This window comes from Sturnira hondurensis, unplaced genomic scaffold (genome assembly GCF_014824575.4).
Source record: "Sturnira hondurensis isolate 20B ecotype Veracruz unplaced genomic scaffold, ASM1482457v3 Scaffold0020374, whole genome shotgun sequence".
NCBI lineage: Eukaryota > Metazoa > Chordata > Mammalia > Chiroptera > Phyllostomidae > Sturnira > Sturnira hondurensis.
In genome coordinates, this window is record NW_028093005.1 from 998,804 (window position 1) to 1,015,527 (window position 16,724).

At 55.8% G+C, this 16,724-nt stretch overlaps 1 protein-coding gene across 4 annotated transcripts in view; it reads left to right on the forward strand.

Annotated features, from left to right (window-relative positions):
• SPNS2 (SPNS lysolipid transporter 2, sphingosine-1-phosphate) overlaps window positions 1-16,676 on the forward strand; it is a 37,296-nt gene extending 20,620 nt beyond the window's left edge. The window contains exons 3-13 of one of the 4 annotated variants that reach the window (XM_037029630.1): window positions 4,953-5,089; window positions 8,942-9,093; window positions 9,350-9,416; window positions 10,707-10,849; window positions 11,146-11,298; window positions 11,426-11,615; window positions 11,938-12,003; window positions 13,834-13,932; window positions 14,023-14,186; window positions 14,529-14,720; window positions 15,213-16,676. In XM_037029630.1, the coding sequence (XP_036885525.1) occupies window positions 4,953-5,089; window positions 8,942-9,093; window positions 9,350-9,416; window positions 10,707-10,849; window positions 11,146-11,298; window positions 11,426-11,615; window positions 11,938-12,003; window positions 13,834-13,932; window positions 14,023-14,186; window positions 14,529-14,720; window positions 15,213-15,699 (1,850 nt within the window). In that variant the 3' untranslated portion in view covers window positions 15,700-16,676. Of the gene's footprint in view, window positions 1-4,952; window positions 5,090-8,941; window positions 9,094-9,349; window positions 9,417-10,706; window positions 10,850-11,145; window positions 11,299-11,425; window positions 11,616-11,937; window positions 12,004-13,833; window positions 13,933-14,022; window positions 14,196-14,528; window positions 14,721-15,212 lie in introns of those variants that run through there. The other 3 variants (XM_037029633.1, XM_037029632.1, XM_037029631.1) reach the window with 3 other exon arrangements.
• The last annotated feature ends 48 nt before the right edge of the window (window positions 16,677-16,724 follow it).

Genomic DNA, 16,724 nt, shown 5'->3' on the forward strand with positions numbered 1-16,724 from the left:
CTTCTAGATTGATTTTAGAGAGAGAGGAAGGAGGAGAGAGACAGAAACATCGATGTGTTGTCCCACTCATTCACGCACTCACTGGTTGATTCTTCTTGTATGTGACCTGACTGGGGATCGAACCTGTAACCTCGGTGTATTGGGTGAGGCTCTATCTATCTGACTAGGGCTACTCTTGATTTTAATTATTATCATCATGGTGGATTCCTATGCATCTTTCAATGCCCAGCTCTGAAATCACCACCTCCATGAAGCCTCCCTTCACGATACTGGTAGGAATCGGCCTTCCTTGCTGGTTCCCTGGCATTTTAGCCCTTTAAGCCGGTGCAAGTCCCACTGTGCCGCTCTGATTCTTTTTGTTCGCTCCCCACTCAGCACTGACGAACACACAGGGAGCAGTGTTCCCTCCCACCCCTGCTGTGTGTACGTCCTAATGAGACCAAAATCTCTTTCCTGCCCATATCCTGGTCTGATCTCAGGCAGGTCCTGGGAGGCAGGCCCAGCAGGAAAAATTCTTTTTCTAGATATGAGGAAATGATTTCTGCCTTGATTAACACACAAGGGCCCAGTGTTGACTGAGGCCGACCCACCCCGGGCAGGGTGTGGCACTAAGCACCTTACACGCTCTCCCATCCACTGCTAAGAACAACTGGAGAGCTGCTATTTTTATCTTCATTCCACAGATGAGGAAGCTGGCTTGCTGGGAATGGCTCAGACCTGCTCATGAGAGTCAATTGTTAGATTTTCAGGAATCATGTGAGCTGGTTGTTAAACACAACCGTTATTAAAAACTAAATCATGTAACTGTAGGGTTAAAAACAAAGGTAATAAATACAATTCATCACTCCCTAATTATTTTACTAGGTTTCTCTCTCATCTGTATTCTTAAGGTTATGCACTTGTATCTTATTTGTCTGGTAGGTAGGAGTGCTGCGTACACAGCGCTTTGTGGGGCAGTGACGCCACAGTGGTGGTTTGGAATCAGCCAGGGCAAGAGCGCTCACACCATGGAAACAGGCAGACGCTGTGGGTCCGGAGAGCCTGTGGTCCCGCGTTTCTCAGCCCACCACCGACAGGCGCAGAGAGCCCGTGACTGCTCAGGGTCGCCCAGCTGGGAAGGAGCAGAGCTGACTTTGAGCCCAGGCAGTGTGTTGCCAGTGCCCACGTTTGTGCACCTCTGTGCTGATTCTGCCCAAGGTCCCAGTCGCACACCCACCCACACTCACTGTTCTCACTGACACAAGGGAGACAGTCACACTCTTCCAGCCCACCCTCTGTCTCCTAGTGCACCTCCTGCCCTCCTGCCTCCCGGGGACTCGGGTCTGCCCCAGAGCAGCCCAGCCCATGTGTACATTCAGCCTGGCAGTTGGAGGCCACTCACTGGCCACCTTGTCTGCCCACTCCCAGCCTTTGTCTGGCCATCTGCCCATCAGCTGTGGTACTGCCTTGATGGGGGAGGAGTAGGGGCTGCCTTGCCTGTGACCCAGGCCTGCCCTTGCTTGCTGCCCTCTTTATCCCACCTGGGACCTCCAAGGCTCCTCCCACCACTGGCAGTGACATCCCCGCAGAGTCCCCTGAGGCTTCCCTTGTGCTGCCAGAACAAAACCAGGTCAGGTCATTCCTCTCCTCAGCATCCCCCACTGTCTTCTTTTCTCACCTGCAGGAGCCAGAGCATCCCAATGGGCCATGAGGCCTACCCCATCTGGCCTCTGTGCCTTTCCTCCAATATGCTAAGCACACTCCTGCCTCAGGACCTCTGTACTTGTTATTCTTGCCCCAATATTTACATGATTTGTTTCCGTACCTCCTCCAGGTCTTGGCTGAAATGTCACTTTCTCTGACCCTTCTATTTAAAATTACAGTATCTGTTTTACACATTCCCTATCTCCTGTTTCCACCCTTTGCCCTCCTTAGCACTTGTGTCTGGCATACTATAGTCTTTATTTGATTGTCTGTTTCTCCACAGTAGAATGAGAGCGCCAAGAGGGCAGGAACTTTTTTAAATTATATTTTATTGATTATGCTATTACTGTTGTCCTGATTTTTCTTTCTTTGTCTGCCCTCCACCCAGTACCCCCCACTCCCTCAGGCAATCCCCCAACCATGGTTCATGTCAGTGGGTCATGCCTCTAAGTGACTTTTATCCCCATGGCTATTCTGTAACTACCTGTTTGAACTTCTTAATCCCCTCACCTCTTCACCCATTCTCCCCACACCCCGCTTCCCATTTGGCAACCATCAAAATGCTCTCTGTATCCATGATTCTGTCTCTGTTCTTTTTGTTTGCTTAGTGTGTTTTTTAGATTTAGTTGTTAATACATTTGTATTTGTTGCCATTTTATTGCTCATGGTTTTGATCTTTTTCTAAAAAAAGTCCCTTTAATATTTCATGTAATAATGGCTTGGTGATGATGAACTCCTTTAGTTTTTCCTTGTCTGGGAAGCTCTGTATCTGCCCTTCCATTCTAAATGATATCTTTGCTGGGTAGAGCAATCTTGGCTGTAGGTCTCTGCTTTTCATGACTTTGAATATATCTTGCCAATCCCTTCTGGCCTGCAAAGTTTCTTTTGAGAAAGCAGCTGACAGTCTTATGGGAGCTCCCCTGTGCATAACTAACCTCTTTTCTCTTGCTGCTTTTAAGATTCTCTCCTTATCTTTAACCTTTGGCATTTTGATTATGATGTGTCTTGGAGTGGACCTCTTTGCATCCATCTAGTTCGGGACTCTCTGTGCTTGCTGGACTTACATGTCTATTTCCTTCACCAAATTAGGGAAGTTTTCTTTTATTATTTTTTCAAACAGATTTCCAATTTCTTACTCTTTCTTTTCCCCTTCTGGTACCCTTATGGTGCGAATGTTGGACCTCTTGAAGTTGTCCCAGAGGTTGCTTATACTGTCCTCATTTTTTGGATTCTTTTTTTCTTCTTGTAGTTCTCATCGGTTGTTTTTTTCTTCCCTGTGTCCCAAGACAATGATTTGATTCTCGGCTTCATCCACTTTGCTGTTGTTTCCCTATAAATGTTCTTTATTTCAATTAGTGAATCCTTCATTTCTGACTGGATCTTTTTTATGCTGTTGAGGTCCTCACTAAGTTCCTTGGGCATCCTTATAACCATCTTGGGCATCCTTTGAACTCTGCATCTGATAGATTGCTCATATCCATTTTGTTTAGCTCTTTTTCTGGAGTTTTGATTTGTTCTTTCATTTGGGCCTTATTTCTTTGTCTCCTCATTTTGGCAGCCTCACTGTGTTTGCTTCTATGTATTGGGTTAGAGCTGCTTTGACTCCGTGTCTTCGTAGTGTGGCCTAATATAGTAGGTGTCTTGTAGGGCCCAGTGGCATAGCCTCCCCTATCACCCAGGCTGGATACTCGAGGAACACCCTTTGTGTGGGCTGAGTACCACTTCCTCTTGTAGTTGAGCTTTGGTTGCTGTTGGCAAGTCAATGGGAAGAATTTACCCACGCCAGTTACCTGAAAAGACTGTTTGTGCCCACGGTCCACCTCCCTCCACCCTCCATGGAGGGTCAGCTGTACAGGGACAGGGTGGTTGTGCTCTGCCATGGTCTGTAGTTGTCCACTGTGTGTACTGGCTCTGGAGTTTCCCAGGTGGTGCAGGCCAAGGTCAGGCCACACCTGTGTTTTGCGTGGGGCACCCTTCCTGAGCTGTAAAGCAATCTGAGATGCCTGCTGCTTTTGCCGGACTTGGAGATTCCCAGGTGAAGCCAAGCTGTGCCTCTACTCTGGCTGGCCCTGAGGCTCACTGAAGCCAGCTGTTGTTTGTTTGAGAGAATTTAGGAAGCTGTGCAGCAGGAGCCAAGACCAGTCATTCATATGGAAAAGCTGCTTGAGTGGGCCCTTAAGTCAGGTGGGGTGGAGTCTCTGGGGATCTCTAAGGCCGGTCAAACCGTGTTAGCCAGGTTGATGGAGTCTCAGGTAGGGCACCATTTTGCTGGCCCCATTTGGATAGATGTGGCTTTTTTAACTCTAGTTGTCAGACTTCTATTCAACTCGATTTCTGATAGTTCTAAGTGATGGTTGTTCTATATTTTAGTTGTAATTTTGATGTGGTTATGCAAAGAGGTGAGCCATGTCTGCCTATGCTGCCATCTTGACCAGAAGCCAGGAATTTTTGTCTGTTTTGTTGAATGAATGGATGGGTGGATGGACGGAGGGATGGATGGATGGATGGATTGGGTGGATGGATGGATGGATGGATAGGTGGATGAATTAATGAGTGCATGAAGGAAGGAAGAAGGGCACAAATGAACAAAATGTTTCCCAATGTCAAGAAGGCCTTCGAGGTGCTGGAAGAGAGGGTGGCCACATGATCTATCAGGTATGAGGCCTGGAGATCCAGGCCCATTTCTGTCCCAGTTTGCTGTGTGACCTTGGGTTGCTCCCTTCCCCTCTCTTTCCCAAGTCTAACGAGGAAAGCAGTGAGACCAAGTATAAGGAACACTGGCTCTGGAGTCAGACAGGCAAAGCTCAACACCCCCCGCCCCGGGCCATTTCACTTCTCCCTGAGCTTGTCTCCCCATCTGCGAGGTGGGACAGGGTGGGAGGAAACACAAGATGCTTTGTGCAGAGCCCCGGCATAGCTCCTGGCATATAGAAACTCTTCAGTGAGTAAATCTTTATCGTTTTAAAACAGTAAGGGGCTCCCCTACAGCTGGACAAATGGTGGGCCTGCATGAAAGAGGATGGCGTAATGGGAACATCACCTGACCCCAGACTGCCTGCCCTGGGCCCAGGCCTGGTGGAGGTTGTGTCCTCATTATCATGAACATTTATCATTTACATTTGCTTCCTCAGTGGGGTGGCTTCCTTGGTCCCTGGTGCAGGCCAAGCTTTGTCTCCTGGGCTCTCTGCCTCAAGCTGGGGTGGTGTGGGCAGGTGGGCTCAGCCACAGGGACCCTGCACCACCCCTCATGCTCTCCTCCACCTGCACAGTGTTCATCTGCAGCTTCATGGTGGCTGCCCCCGTCTTTGGCTACCTGGGCGACCGCTTCAACAGGAAGGTGATCCTCAGCTGCGGCATTTTCTTCTGGTCAGCGGTCACGTTCTCCAGCTCCTTCATCTCCCAGCAGGTGAGGCCTGTCCAGACTTCCTGGCTGGAAGCCCAGTGTCCCATCTGTTCCTCCAGTGGGTGGCCAGTCGGATTGACCAGCCCCTTTGCTTGAACCCCAGATTGCGACTACCTTCCGAAGATAGTGGGATGAGGGGGTCTTTGGGGACTTTTAAAGCTGGCCCTGCAAATAGAGCCTTCTCCACACTGGCCTGACCTGAGGGACCTGCACCCCAGGGTGGCCCCATGACTGTTTCTAAGCTGCTCTGATGTGGGGAGGGTGCAAGGAGCAGGGCAACTAGTTGGGCCTAGGGGTCAGGACCCTCTGGTTCTAGTCCTGGCTTTGCCATCACATCTTGCTGTGTGGCTGCAGGGAAGCCCCTCCCCCTGTCTGGGCCTCCCACAGTTCGCTCTTCATTTGACAACCGCTAACTACGGGGGTCAAAGTCCTAGGGAGGCAAACACCCCTTCAACATAAGGAAGATGTTTCTTACTCTGCTCCCACAGCTCTGGGTTTGATTATCCCAACCCTGTTGCTCACTCAGCCCTGTGATCTGGAGAAATTTACTTAACCTTCTCTAAGCCTCAGTTTCTGCACCTTTAAATTGGAGATAATCCTTCTCAATGTAAATATTTATTGTGAGGAATAACTGAGCTAATGAATATCTAGGCCCTGGAACATGGCAGGTGTTCAGCAAATCGTTATTACTATTCTCTCTTCCAAAAAGGGAATATGTTGCTTTGATAGGTAGTGAGTATCCCATCACTAGGGATGTTCAAGCAGAGGAAGGACAATCACATGATGATTACTGTAGAAAGAGATAGAGGAAGAAGGGGAAAATATCAGGATCTGCCCTCAAGGAGTTTTCAGCAGGGAGGAAAAAAGAGGAGACCCTGGCACTATCCTTGGGAGCACCCAGGCTGGGGACGGGAAGATGCAACAGTAGTCCTCAGTGCAGAGAGAGCAGTATTTTACAATCCATGGGTCAGGGAAGGCTTCCTGGAGGAGGTGGCATTTGACCTGGGTAAGCAGGACAGGAAGATTGGGTGAGGAGAGCATGGGCAGAGGGAGCAAACTCATGGGTACAGAAATGGTGGAGTGTGTTGAGGAATCGAGGAGGACAGTGGTTTTGGCTGGAAAGGAAGGCGGGGACCCTTTGAGGCTCTCCGTGACTGACCCAGTCACGGAGAGCCTCAAAGGGCAGACTGCAGGGCTCGGGCTTCCTCCTTAGGGCAGTGCAGGGACCCAGGAGAGCGTGAAGAAGGGGCAAGTTGAGTCAGGTTTACACCGATGGACAGGAGGTTGTAGGCGAGTGCAGAGCGAATCAGCAGGTTTGGGGTTTCAGCATTGCTTCATGAGGCAGCTTCCAAGGAGCATCAGGCTTGGGGAAGCTCTAAAGCCTGAAGGAGCCTCAGCCCAACACTCACAGTAAAAAATGGGGCCTAGACCAGAAGCCACTAGGGCCCCTCTAGGCCTTGTCCTGCCTCTGGCCAAGCCCCTGGTCTCCTGATCCCTGGTGCTTTTTCTGGGATTGACCAGTGAGTCCAGGACCGTGATTCCAGTGCTGGGTCCCTCTCTGGATGCATAGGCAGGAGGGAGGGGTAGGGAGAGGAGATGAGCAGAGGCAGAGAGAAAAAGAGACAGATCACCCCAATTGATCTATAAATTCATTGCAACCACCATCCGAGTCTCACAAGAGTTTTTGGTGGACCTTGGCAATGTGATTTTGAAATTAATTTGGCAGAGAAAATGCCCAGGAAGAGCCAAGAGCATTGTGAAAACTAGGAGTGAAAGGGGACGTGCCCCATCAGTTCTTCCAATATGGCCGTTGTGACGGGCACAGCGGGGGCGCAGATCAGTGAGACAGGCTCCTTCCCGGGGAACTGAGTGCAGGACCAAAGTTGCATCTCACATGGTTTGGGGAGAATTGACTATCTGTCAGGAGGAAAAATAATGTTGAGTCCGTATTTCAAACCACGTGTCAAAATAAATTCCAAATAGGTCAAAGTAAAGTAAAAAGCAAACAATAAAAACCTAGAACTATAAAGCAATAAGAAAAAGACTGATAGCACAGCAGAAAGACGGGCAGTGCAGGCGGTTCCGGAAGGTACCCCCTGGGCAACAGAAGACGGAAGAGACAGCACTGTCTGGACTAATCAGGGAAATGCAAATGAAAACACGAGCGCGATACCATTTCACACCCATCAGATTGGCAACAATTAAAAAGGCTGGCAATACCAAGTGTTATTAAAGCTGCCGGGAGGAGTGCGAATTGATACTCTTGGAGAGCGGAAAAACGGCAGGAATTTGCAAAATGCTAGCTGTGTACATCTTATGGCCCAGCCTTCTTCTACTTTTCAGTTAGATGCCCAAGACGGAAACTCCAGCTGGTGGACACAGGGTTGCATGCAAGGGTACTGCAGTTTTGAAATAGAAAAGGGAAACAGCCGAGAGGAACAGGGCTGAGGGAAGCCCAGATAAAATGGTGTGTCGTCACCCAGCGAGACTCTTGATCACAAAAGAATGAACTAGATCTAATTAAAAGATACGAATGGGAGGAAAAGCAAGTTGTGGGACAAGATGCAGGGACTTGTCCTTTATGGTCAGTACGTAGATGTGCAAAAACAAATGCACAAGCTAGTGGGTGCTCGGGGCAGGAGGGAGCCACAGAGTCCCTTGTCAGAGGGGTCTGATGTGCCTGCTCTCGTGCCGAGGGGAACGGCTGAGGACCGCCCTCCCAGTCTCTTGCTCTCTCTCTAAAATTCAAAAAACATAAAATATTAGAGAGTAGTTTAATCATTTTGTGATGGAATAGGCCCTCCTGAACGAGACGGGAAATCCAGAAGCTATTAAAGGAAAATAAACAGAATGGATGCCCTCAAATTAAACAACACAAATACAAAGTGAAGAGAAAGATGATGGAATGTATTTGTGATATACATAATAAAGGATCAATAGCCATGATATATAAAAAGCTATTAGCAAGCATGGCAAGAAAGACAATCCAACAGAAAAATAGGCAAAGGCTGTAGGCAGACGATCCCCAGGAAAAGGAGCAGGGGCGAGGGGCTAGGGAGAGACTCAGAGACGGAGAGAGTGACAAGCTCTAGAAACGAGAGGCACTGAGATGGCTGGTGGGGCCGGGGAAGAGCTGGGAAGAGGGAGAGAGGAAAGCAGAAAGCCCGGAGGAGGGCTGGATGTGGGCAGTGCAGGCCGGATGGGTGGTCAGGGTGTGGCCAGGGAAAGATGACCAGGCAGGGTTCTCAGGCTCTGGGCAGCTGGGGGGACAGAGGGGACGGGTCCACATCAAAGGCATAGTGCCACTGGCAGCTGGCATGGCCCCACCCTTCCCAGCTCAGCGGGGCTTTGCACTTTGATGTGTGTATGGGAGAGGGGCACCGAGCCCCTGGGCTGCCCTGCACACTCTGCACTCACACTTGATCCTCAGTGCTGTCAGGGTCAGCCCAGCTGCCCTGCTTGGGGGTGGGACACAGAGTGGGGTGACTTGAAGCTCCCAAGGTGGGGCCAGGACACAGGGAAGAAGTCCCCCCAGTTGCAGGGGGGTGTGAAGACACAGGCTCGTGTCCTCCGTGCTCACGAGGTCTGAGGCGCCCGTCTGGACCGGACCCACAGTTCTCAACTCAGTGAAGTCAAGCTGCATCCCAGCACTCCGGGCCCAGGCAGACCCGCTCTGTGGAGGGGAAACTGAGGCCCACAGTGGCCGGGCCGTGTTGTTGTTGCTGAGGCAGGGGTTAGGCTCCATCCTCTCCTCTAGATCCTGGACCCTGCCGGAGGGTGGAGCAAAGTGGGGACCAAGGATGAGCAGGCGGAAGAGGAGGACAGCCCCCCTCATTCTTTGCTCCTCTCCTGCAGCACTTCTGGCTGCTGGTCCTGTCCCGGGGGTTGGTGGGCATCGGCGAGGCCAGCTACTCCACCATCGCGCCCACCATCATTGGCGATCTCTTCACCAAGAACACACGCACGCTCATGTTGTCTGTCTTCTACTTCGCTATCCCGCTGGGCAGGTGAGGATCTGGGGAAGGTCCAGACAGGTGCCTGGACCTTCCGACCACCCCCTTTCCCCGAGGCTTGGCCCTCTGTGACCTGAACACGTGGGTGGTCAGCCTTGGAGAAATGCTGGACCTGCCCCCCCGCCACTGGCTGGGTAGTTGGGGCAGGTGGGTGGGTGTCCCCTCTCCCTATGTCCCCTCTCATAGGCAGTGAGCACCCCCTGCCCATCACTGCCACCTGTCCTTGTGACTGTGCCTGTCTTCTCTACAGCGGCCTGGGCTACATCACTGGCTCCAGCGTGAAGCAGGCAGCTGGAGACTGGCACTGGGCCTTGCGGGTAAGGACGCCCCCAGACCAGTTTGTGCCTGGGCTCACCCAGAGATTCAGGGACAGAACCCGGGCTAGGATGCAGGCCTCGGCCTCCAGGTTCCCCACATCGTGGGCCTGCACTCTTCTGGGTTAGTCCCCATGGTGTCGGGGAGCCCAGGTGTGAGCAGACCCCAACAGCCCCACCCCCCCAGGGGTCCCCTGGGGGCTGAGAGGATGAATTCTCCCACCATATCAGGAAATTCCAGGTCCACGATGGCACTTCCTGCTTCGAGCCCTGGCACTGTGCTGGGGTGAGGCCGACAAGACCTCTGTGTAGGGCGGCCTCCAGGGGTCTGCAGCCACTTCCTGTCCCCGGTGAGGATTCGGGGCGAGTATGCCAAGGCCCCGGGACAGTGCAATCAGAGGAAACAGAGATCCCCAGTCTCGCAGAGGAGAGGAAGCTTAAGACAAAGTGTTTTTTCCTCAAAAGCAGGAAGGAAGTAGCCTCCGTGGAATTTCTTAATGGGGGTAGGAGTAAATGGAGAGGAACACCCCAGCCCATTGGCTCCCAAGCCAATGGGAGGTGGGGGTGGGGGTGGGAGCAGGTTTCCCTTCTCATCAGCTGGTGAAGAAACTGACATCTTGGAATTCAGGCTGCCAGGATGTCCCCCTGTCTGGAGAGAGGGCTGGGGCCTGGTGGTTCTGTCCCTGACACTGGGCAGGACACAGGAAAGACCCAAAGGGGGCCCTGAGCCTCTTCTCCTGAGGCCCACATGGGCCTGTCCTGAGAGAAAACACCTGATGTGTTTGCTGATGCTTCACACCCAGCCAGTCCCTTCCCAGCGCACCTCCCCACCCCCCCCCCACCCCCCCGCCCCTCAAGGATCTGCCTTAGGAGACTTTCCCAGACCCAGGGCCTTGGGCAGGGCTGGTATCGGGCTCCACAGGAACTCTCTCCTCTCCCACTCACCATTCCATATGTCTGTCCAATATCTATCTGTCTTCCTTTATTTCTACCCACTCACCACCCATCCATCCATCCATCCTTCTATCCACCTGTCCATCTCTTGGTCCATCTATTCAGCCATCTGTCTTCCCTAACCCATCCCTCCCTTCTTTCTTTAGTCTCCCTCCCCTCCTGCCCCTGCTGTGGACACTGCAGCTGGAGCCCCTGAACCCTTTTAGCTGACTTCATTCCCAGTGGCTTTGCACAGCAGTCCAGTCAGGAAGGCCGGGCAGACGTGAGCTCAGAGGAGGGACGCAGAGACAGAGCTGACTTGGCGCTGGGGTCCTGATTTGGTGTTCTGTGCCCCACCAGGTGTCCCCCATCGTGGGCATGATCACAGGAACACTCATCCTCGTCCTGGTCCCGGCCACTAAGAGAGGCCATGCTGACCAGCTCGGGGGGCAGCTCAAGGCACGGACTTCGTGGATCCGAGACATGAAGGCTCTGATCCGCAAGTGAGTGCTGCTGGGAGGGGTGGGGTGCCAAGACGAGAAGGCCCCCTTTGCAGGGCAGTCCACCCAGCACCCTCGCCCAGACCCCTTGCTGTCTCTGCTACCAACAGTGCTGGGAGTGACATTTTGCCACTAGTGTTTATTATTCTGCAGCCATAGCTCTCCCACCCAGAACCTGTAAGGGAAGACATTAGAGGCCTTCTGACCCTGGGGAAGGAGTCAGAGAGGAAAGGCTGCCGTCCTGGCCAGCTGCAGGGGCTCTGGCCCCACTCAGCGTCGCTGCCCCGCCCTTTCCCCAGCCGCAGCTATGTCTTCTCCTCCCTGGCCACGTCGGCTGTGTCCTTCGCCACAGGGGCCCTGGGCATGTGGATCCCGCTCTACCTGTACCGGGCCCAAGTCGTGCAGAAGACAGCAGAGACGTGTGGCAGCCCACCCTGTGGGGCCAAGGACAGGTGGGGCCGGGCCGGGCGAGGGCAGTGGGCAGCTGGGTGGCGAGGCACAGTGGGCAGAAGTACCAGCCCTCTGCCCCAGCGTTGTTCTTCCTGTCAGCCCACACCCCACCATCCTCTGTCCCCACAGCCTCATCTTTGGGGCCATCACCTGCTTTACTGGCTTCCTGGGTGTGGTGACGGGGGCAGGAGCCACGCGCTGGTGCCGCCTTCGGACCCAGCGAGCTGACCCACTGGTGTGCGCTGTGGGCATGCTGGGCTCTGCCATCTTCATCTGCCTCATCTTCGTGGCTGCCAAGAGCAGCATCGTGGGGGCCTATGTGAGTGCAGTGGGGGGTGCAGGGTGGTGGGGGCGTGGCCCGGCAGGAGATGCAGTCTGACTTATGGGGCCCTCTGTCCCCACGGGGAGGCTCCTATCTGCCTGCCCTGCTCTGTCCAGGCCCTGCCCAGGGCTCTGGTGCCCTTCGGGGCTGTGGGCCTGGTTTGATAAGCCACAAATTCCTGGAGAGCCTGACTGCCAGGAGGTGCGGGCCACAGGGGCAGGGGTGGGAGGCTTCTCTGCCAGCAGGCAGGGGGCAGGGAGCAACCTGAGGCTGCTGGTGGGTGAATCTCCTGACGGCTGTTCTGGTCTCTCCTGGGCAGATCTGCATCTTTGTCGGGGAGACACTGCTGTTTTCTAACTGGGCCATCACTGCGGACATCCTCATGGTGAGGCAGGCTGAGGTCGCCTCTGCTTGCAGACCAGGCCTCTAGACCTCTCGGGGCAGCTGGGAGGATGAAGGAAGGGAAGGAAGAACTGGCAGGACTTGGTGGAGGGGTTGGGGGCTGGCAGGCTGGGAAGCTGAGCCAGGAGGTGGGGAGGGGATAAGAGCTGTTGGGGTCTGCATGGGGCAGGGCCTGAAATCAGAGGACTGAGCAGGAGTGGGTGTGGATACTGGGTGTGTGTGTGTGGGGGGGGGGCAGTCTGAAGGCTCAGGTTTGTGGCTGGGAGGCTGGCAGTGCCAGGCTGGCACCGAGGGGGTGCTGCCTGCCAGCACTCCTCCCCCAGGGTCTGCACGGCCATCCACTCAGCTCAGCTTGTGGCCCAAGCGTGTCCATCTGCCCGAGTGCCCGCGCCTGTGGCCGGTGGACAGAGGCCGTCTTCACTAGGCCAACAATGGGCTCCAGAGCAGCCGGCCAGGGACAAAGGGCTGTCTGAGCTCAACAGGGGTTTGCATCCCTGGGCGGGGTACAGTGCAGCCTGGGAGGAGCTGGGAGGGGGTTGTGGACCTGGAGACTTGCAGCAGTCTGGAGGGTGGTGAGGGTTGGGGGTGGTACCAGGTCCTGTCCTCTGGGCCCCTCCAAGTCAGTGTCAGGAGAGGACTGGGAGGAGGGAGTGCAGGGACCAGCAGGGGGGTGGGGGGCAGTGGGGACAGGGTCTGGGAGCTGACAGGGGGCAGGAGGCTGAAGGACTCTTCCTGGGCCACCCTCAGGACACTCAGGGTTTGGAGCCACAATATGGGGCAGCCCAGGAGATCGAGTCCACTGGACACTGGGGCCCCTGCCCGCTGTGCCCCTTTGGGAAGGCCACCTTGCCTCACCAGAGTGTCCCTGCCTGTCCGCTTCACCAGGGATGGTCACTATCTTGCCCACACCAGTTCATGGGCTGGAGAAGGCACGGGTGGGGAGGGGGAGGTCTGATTCAGCTCTGTGCCTCAACGTGGAGCCAGGCGGGGGGCAGGGGTGGGGCAGGGGGGTCACTGCACATGCCTGGAGTGAAGGAGTAGGAATCTGTTAGGATCAAGTGCCCTCGGTGCCGGACAGAACCCCCATCCCTGCCTCTGCCCCAGCAGCAGCTCCAGCTGCTGACAGGGTGTGGGTCCCAGGGAAACTGTGTCCTATTTTATTAAGTGTCTCAGCCATGTGACTATTGCTGGAAATGGGGCCACACCATCCCATCGGACCCAGGTCTCCTCCCCGCCCCGTGATGGGTTCCCCAGGGGGCTGGACTGCTCCTGCAGACGGTTTGATGGCTGGCACTCTTAACTGGTTGAGGCAGCTAGGGACAAGGGCCTCCGGGGGTGCCCACTGTGCATGCCGCTGCCGGCCCCGCCCAGCTGTGGAGCTGTGCCCCTTGTGGTTAGGGCCTAATGGATCTGAGAAGGGTTCCTGGGGCCCAGTGGCTCCTGGCATTTGGTCCCGGGGGTGCCCATGGGTAAAAGCGGAAGCTCTCCAGACAGGGCCCTGCTGCCCACTCCCTTGTAGGCCAACCTCACGGAGGGGACCAAGATGGATCTTTAACTGGTGGGCAGGTGATGGCCAAAGGCTGAGAGGTCAGGGCTCTGGGCCCAGGGCTGCCTGACCCTGCATGTAATCTGTGTCTCTCTGGGCCACAGTTGGCTCTTCTCCAAGTGTCCAGTGTAGAATCTAAGGCAGCCTGGTCTTATGGGCAGAAGGGATCTGACAGTGTGAGGGTTTCTGAAGTGTCCTGACCCCGAGGTTGAGGCCAGGTGGGTGGCCCTGGCTCCTCTGGCCTCTGACCTGCCACCTCTTCCATAGTGTGTGGTCATCCCCACAAGACGGGCCACCGCCATGGCCCTGCAGAGCTTCACCTCTCACCTGCTGGGGGATGCTGGCAGCCCCTACCTCATCGGCTTTGTGAGTTCCTGGGGCGGGAGTGGCTATGGTGGGTGACGGGCTTTAGATGGCGGGCCTGCCCTGACACCCCCCCCCCCCCAATCCTCGCAGATCTCCGACCTGATCCGCCAAAGCACCAAGGACTCCCCGCTCTGGGAGTTCTTGAGTCTGGGCTACGCCCTCATGCTCTGCCCCTTCGTCGTGGTCCTGGGCGGCATGTTCTTCCTAGCCACTGCTCTCTTCTTCCTCAGTGACCGTGCCAAGGCCGAGCAGCAGTGAGTGGGGTAGGGTGGGCCTGTTGACTGCGCTTCCACGACCCTGTCTGGTGGCAGGAGGGAACTCGGGCGGGTCGCCGGGCCCCTGGGGTGCTGGCCCAGCTCCCAAGCCTCCCTGTCCTTGTCATGCGGCCTGCAGCTCACAGGCCTCCCCCCTCCCAGAGTGGGCTTGGGAGCTGGGGGAGCCCGCGTTGAACAGGGGTGTTCCTGGTGGTTCTAGACCTGGGTTTCTCTGGAGTGATGGTGCTCAGAGCTGGGACTCCTCTCTTCTGTTCCTCTCATTTTCTGACTTCTTTCTCCTCTCTTCTTTACTCTTGTCTCTCTTTCCTCTCCCAACCCCTGGGCTCTCCCACCTCCCCCTGGGGCTGACGAGGTCCCTGCCCAGCACGTCCGGTCAACCGGCCCCCGTGATGCGATGTGCCAGAGCAGTGCCCGGGCTCAGCCCCCGCTGATCCGCCGCCTTGACCCCTGCCCGTCTCTCCCCCAGGGCGAACGAGCTGGCAATGCCACCCGCACCCATGAAGGTCTGAGGCGGTGAGTGCAGGCCGGTGGGGGTGGTGTGTGTGGCGGATTTGGGGAGGACCCTCATGGGAAGGGAAGGCAGGGTTAGGGGAGAGGAAGCACTTAGGAGCCCTTCCTCCTGAAACGTGGCCCAGGTTGACTGGAGGACCCATGGGCGGGGGGCAGGCTCCCTCTTCCAGTAAACCAGATCCTCCTTCTTCCTCAGAAGAGCTGGGGGCATGGGTCAGGGCTGCAACCAGCCAGGACTCCCTGCTGTCCTGGATTCCGTCATCCTGCAGTTTCCTAGAGGTGCCGGGCCCGGCTCCTACTCTGACCTTCCTCAGGGAGGGGCACTTCCCAGCAGTGCAAGACCCGAGGTCACCACCCCCCAGCCAGGCCCCAGGAGACCCCCACACCCCCAGAACCAGAGAAAGGCATTTCTCCTAACAGCGAGGAAAATGAAGGAAGCTGTAAATGACTCCTCCCAAAGCCCCACCCCCTGACCTCTGACCACCCTTCTTCTAGGTGCCTCTGGAACTATGAAGAACGCTCCCTCCCACCTAGTCTGGGAGGTGTCCTTCAGCGTCCCAGCCCTGCAGGGCTGTCCAGCTTCGCACGAGACCCACAGCTGGACGCTTCCCATCTCTGGTCTGGGACTGCTGGGTGGCCATGGCTCCAAGAGGAGGCTGTGTCCTCAGCTAACCTGGAGGGCTGTGTGTGCTGGGGCCAGGGCCACACAGCTGGACAGAACCCCAGCTCTGGGTTAGGGCTGCAGGGCCCTCGGGACCCGAGGAGGCGGCAGCCCCCACCAGGTGTGTGGAGAGAGTCTGGTCTGCCACCAGCTTATGTGACTCTGGGCAAGGGCCTACCCTCTCTGGACCATGGGGCCAGGGAGCTGGACTTCCCTGTGGGGCTCGCTGGGCATGGCAACCGAGGCAGCTTTGAAGACCCAGCAGCTCCTGGACTGCACCCAGGGGTGGCACCGGCCTCAGGGTACCGCTTCAGGCTCTGAAGCTCCCTGGTGTGTGGGACCATAGCCTTTCCAGCTGGGCCTCTGACCTCAGAGACAGAGGATGGACTCAACCTGGCACTGGCACTGAGAACTCCCCAGCCTGGCCCGTCACTTGTCTCTGCTCCTTTGGGCTGGCTCCAGGGTGGGGACCCGGCGTCACCAGGGGTGAAGGCCCTGGTGGCTGCCACATACCATCTGTGCCCCCAGACCTGAGGTCTGGGGACTGCCTGCCTGGGAGATGGGGCTCCTTGCAGTCCCCGGAGAACCTGTTCCTATCCTCCTGGACCCCCAACAGAAGCCAGAGCCTACTCCTGCCCCACAACAGGCTTTTTCCACAGGCAGAGCCCAGGGGTACTCTCCCTGAAACCATAGGGAGCAACCACCACCAAGCTCCTGACCCAAGGAAGAGCTGGCGCAGGCTGAGGCCTGATGCCTCAGAGCCACCTCCACAGCCCATGACCACCTGTGGTCCCACCTGCGTACACCATCCCACACTCACAGCCAGTGTGGGGCACAGCTGCTGCCCACTGCGCAGCTCATCGCGTCCCCTCTGCTCCACACTCCCTCCCTGCACATTTGCTGGAATCAAGGTGGTGGTGGTCTGGGGGCCCCTTGCAGCCAGGAGGAGACCCTAAGAGCCAGCTCCCTCTGTAGTTAGCAACTGGTGTGGCTTCAGTGGTGTGTGAGCTACTGGAATACCCACTCCCCACCAAGCTCTGGGGCACCCTGGAGGCGGCCCAACAAGGGGGTAGGATCCCCGAAGACCAGCCTGGCCTCCACCCTCACCCCAGCCTCCACTGGGGCCCCAGCAATGTTTTCTTGTTGTACAAGAACCAGGTCCAAGTGTTGCCTCCTCTTCCTTCCGGAAGCCAAACCGCTCCTTTATTTTTTAGAGCTGCTGATTGTGAATCTCAGAGTCTTAAGAGAAGCCAAATATATTCCTCTTGTAAATGAAGAAATAAACCTATTTAAATCATGCCCTGGTGGCTCCTGCAGGAAAGCAGCCTGGGGGGGGGGGGCGCGTG